At 39.0% G+C, this 4,000-nt stretch overlaps 1 protein-coding gene across 1 annotated transcript; it reads left to right on the forward strand.

The window, feature by feature from the left end:
* The first annotated feature begins 374 nt into the window (after positions 1-374).
* On the forward strand, positions 375-2,406 carry LOC113214869 (uncharacterized). Its single transcript, XM_026434365.2, has 3 exons — positions 375-618; positions 758-926; positions 1,365-2,406. Exons 1-3 carry the CDS (start codon positions 375-377, stop codon positions 2,404-2,406), a joined length of 1,455 nt encoding a protein of 484 aa, XP_026290150.1.
* Positions 2,407-4,000: the final 1,594 nt, after the last annotated feature.

The following is a 4,000-nucleotide window of genomic DNA, read 5'->3' on the forward strand; positions in this document are numbered from 1 at the left end:
TCAGCACGACGCTGAGCGTGGTTGCGCTCCGACAGCAACAGCAGCAGCAGTCAGCACGACGCTGAGCTTGGGTGCGCTCCGACAGCAACAGCAGCGGCCAGCACACGCCGAGCGTGGGTGCGCCCCGAAAACAACAGCAACAGCAGTCAGAATTCGCGGCCGTCTCATGCGCCAGCGCCGCTGGTGGCGGCGCGCCGAACTACTCAAAGTCAGAAGCCTGCGGGCCGCTTCAGCTAGGCGGATAGGGAGAACACTGGTTTCTCAGCCTTTACACAACTTCGGAAAAGTTTTAGATGCCGATTTGGGGAGAAAGAAGGTCTATAACTGAACTCCGAGTGTTGAAGAGGCTCGCAGATTGTTTATACAAGTGAAAGATGGCCTCCGACGAAGCCGGCATGGACCAAGAAGGCCCTAAAAGAGCTAAATTAAGTAATACCACGTATTGTTGTGTGCCTCAATGTAATGTTTACTCTGGAGAAGGAGTTCGGTTCCATCATTTCCCCAAGGATTTAAAGCTCCGACTTCAATGGAAAACTGTGTTGCGAATGGGGAAGAAAATAACAGACTATGACAGAGTTTGTAATGCTCACTTTCTACCCACTGACTACATACCACAAGGTAAGTGTCTTGTAATTTTAATTTATTTCTTTTTATTTTCCCTTGAATGCAAAGCTTGCGAAAAGCCAATGTTATTGGACACAATATAACATTTGTAGAGGCTTTGATACCGGACTAATGGTTGATGTTTAATTTTCAGCTAAACCCTCGCTTGTCAAACGACTCAAGTCCATTGCTGTGCCTTCCCAGAAGCTCCCAATTCGCCGGCATGATGTTGTTGATTCATCACCTCAGAAGAAGCTAAAACAAGCTAGGAAGCGGAGAGCGGAGAACCGAGAAGCCAGCAGACTTTCAGCTGAAAATGACAGGTTTATTTTCTGTAGGAAAAAGATTCTGGATCATTGAACGGACTCACCCTATTGTATTCATTTTTTATCAGAATTTTTGTTCGTTTTTAAAAAAATATTTTTCACTTGAGGTCTTCAAGCAATCAACTTGCAGTCCACTTACAATATTCAGGGTCTTTTTTTGGTCAAATTTGTGAAGCATGAATTAATGATAAGCATATATTGGAATCAATTCAAATCATATTATTAGAACTGGTGTATATTTTTTATTTAATTGTGTGGCTTTTGCTGCATTCAATCAATTTTTCCAATTATTATTGGCAGTTATTGCTGTTTAAAGTGGCCTTGTTCAGCCTGTGACATGTGATATTTTATTTTGTGTGCTTTTGCTCTCATTTTGTTTAGCTTGAATAAAAACTTGTTTTCACACTTCACTTATTCCTTTGATTTTTTATTTAGGTCAATGCATGAGGATGCAAACCTGTCTAATGAAACTAATGAAAATAATAATTCCCATGAGGAGGTAGATGACAATACTACAGCTACAGGTCCACCTGAAACCGGAGGTGAAAATGCTCCAGCTGCTCCAGCTTGCAAAGAAAAGACCACCCAAACTGAAAAATTCTCCCTAAAAACACTACTTCCAGAAGGCAGCAAACTTTGCACTTTTACAGGCTTAACCAGCTATAAACTTTTAGACAAAATTGTACTATGTGTTACTCAAATCATACCTGAGTCTTCAAAAATGAACTTAACAAACACTGAAAGAGTGCTCCTATGTCTGACTAAGCTTAGACTAAATATGTCTTATGCATCTCTGTCTGTCTTTTTTGGGATATCCGATGAAACTTGTAGCAAATATTTTCGACACACAGTGCAGGTATTAGCAGAAGTCTTGAAAGGATTGGTGAAATTACCAAGTCTAGAAGAAACCAGAAGAAATATTCCCAAATGCTTTCGGAGGTATTCCTACACTAGGATTGTACTGGACTGCATGGAAATACCAGTAGAAAAGCCTCGATGCCTAAAGGAAAGAATTATGACTTACTCTCAGTATAAAGGACGACACACATTGAAGGCTTGTGTTGGTGTATCCCCTTCTGGAATGATTATTTTCTTGAGCAAATTTTACGGTGGAAGGGCATCTGACAAGAGGATTGTTGTTGATTCTGAAATTTTAGACAGTTTGGAATTTCGAGATGGTGTGATGGTGGACAAGGGGTTCATGATTGAAAAGGAGTGCATTGAAAGAAACTTGCGTATGATCAGACCCCCCTTCTTGTCCAAAAAGAAAGCTCTTTCTAAAGCAGAGGCAATCAGGACAGCTGAAATAGCAAGAGCACGAGTCCATGTGGAAAGGTCAATCAAGCAGATTCGAGACTATGCCATAATGACAGATCAGGTTTCCTCATATCTTGTCCCCTATATGAACGATATTGCTTTAGTTTGTGCTGCCATGGTAAACTTAAGCTCACCAATTTTGGCTATGGACAAATTTTAGATACAGGTATGTTTATCATGCATAATAAGCAACTTTTTACAAATAAGAATATGATTTTATTTTGTTCATAGGAAGTGGCATAACAGTTGACTTTTGTTTACAGGTTTCTCATCTAAAAGAACATTTTTACATTGGACAAACTTGTGTTAATTTTTAATCAAAATAACTGATAATTAAAAAGTTACTGCAATTCAATATGTTTACTACATATCTCCATCTCCATCAAAAATATTATCTGTTTCAGCTCTACAAAATAAATAAGGCAATATTTTGTTAAAATAAATATCAACAAGAGGAGCAGTCATTTCAAAAGCAAATTTCTCATTTAGCTTGACTTCATCCAACACAAAATTATTCTCAGACTTTGAGTACACAATAAAGTCACATTTTTCTAGTCCAAGTAGGAACATTCCTAAGTTAACTTGGCCATTGTATCTTTGTTTCTCTTTAAGTTTCCTAGATTTACTTTTCTCAAAGTAACCACAACTAGTGTGCAGCTCTGCAGCACTTAATTTTTCTCCTGAAGGTGGACACTTTATTTCTAATAATTTCACAGGATCAAAGTTGTCATCTACCACTATGCCATCAGCACTGAAACCGAGCCAAGGCAAATCAGGTAGAATGAAAATTCCATTTTCAATGACATTAACTTTCTTAGTCTCTGCATAGCAATCTCTTGCAATGGGTTCATGAAGGAGCCCAAATGCTGTTGCATCATTGCCATCAAAAGAAGGGTTACACATATCTTTTATTCTCTTTTCCCAGTCTGGATTTTTGTTACGAGTGTAAGTGAAAGCATTATACACTTTGGCTCCAGTGATCCTGCAAGAACGCGCAGCATCCCAGACTCCATCCTCACTTTGAGTCACTGTACTTGTGGCTAGGTGAACAGTTTTCTCGGGAGTAATTTCAATATTTTCTTTGTAGAACTGCTGTAATTCTGGGCTTAATTTTTCTAATTCTTGGTTTGCAAGATCAACTAATTTCTGTACACTTTCACACCTTGGCCTCAATAATAACTTCTCCGTAATTCTTTTAGCATTCTCTCTCAGGATTCCTTCTACATCTTCTACAGGTTCACAGTTGACTTGTGATGCTCTTTCTCTAGCATTACTTCTATGTAAAAAAATCTCACTTTTAGGAGCCTCTGTAACAAAAGTTTATGATTAAATTTCATTCATTCTTTGGAAGCTTAGCTTCCACTAGAGAGAAAGGTCTCACCTGCCAATATTTGTGAAGCGAACTGATCAGCAAGATCTTCAGAGACTTGTGGTATTCCCTTCGCATAAATTGATTGTGGTGTCACAAAGTGGCAGTACTTTGTGATTTGAACAGCTTCATACTCTGTGAGTACTGCCTTTTTCAACTTGCCCCACTGCTGCGTTAAATCAGTACAGCTCAGATCCTCCAGTTCATCAGGACTGTTCATCCTTTTCATGAATAAAAATTAGGATGACACTAACACACAATTTTGGAAACAGAAAAATAAAAGTCAAATTATTCACCTGTTGAGGTACATAAGGAGCCCAACACAATGCTTGCACTTCTCCGATGTACCGGCTTTACAGTCACATGAGATCTTCATTATTCGGCT

The sequence above is a fragment of the Frankliniella occidentalis genome, unplaced genomic scaffold (assembly GCF_000697945.3).
Source record: "Frankliniella occidentalis isolate FOCC.00 unplaced genomic scaffold, Focc_3.1 Scaffold132, whole genome shotgun sequence".
Taxonomy (NCBI): Eukaryota; Metazoa; Arthropoda; class Insecta; order Thysanoptera; family Thripidae; genus Frankliniella; species Frankliniella occidentalis.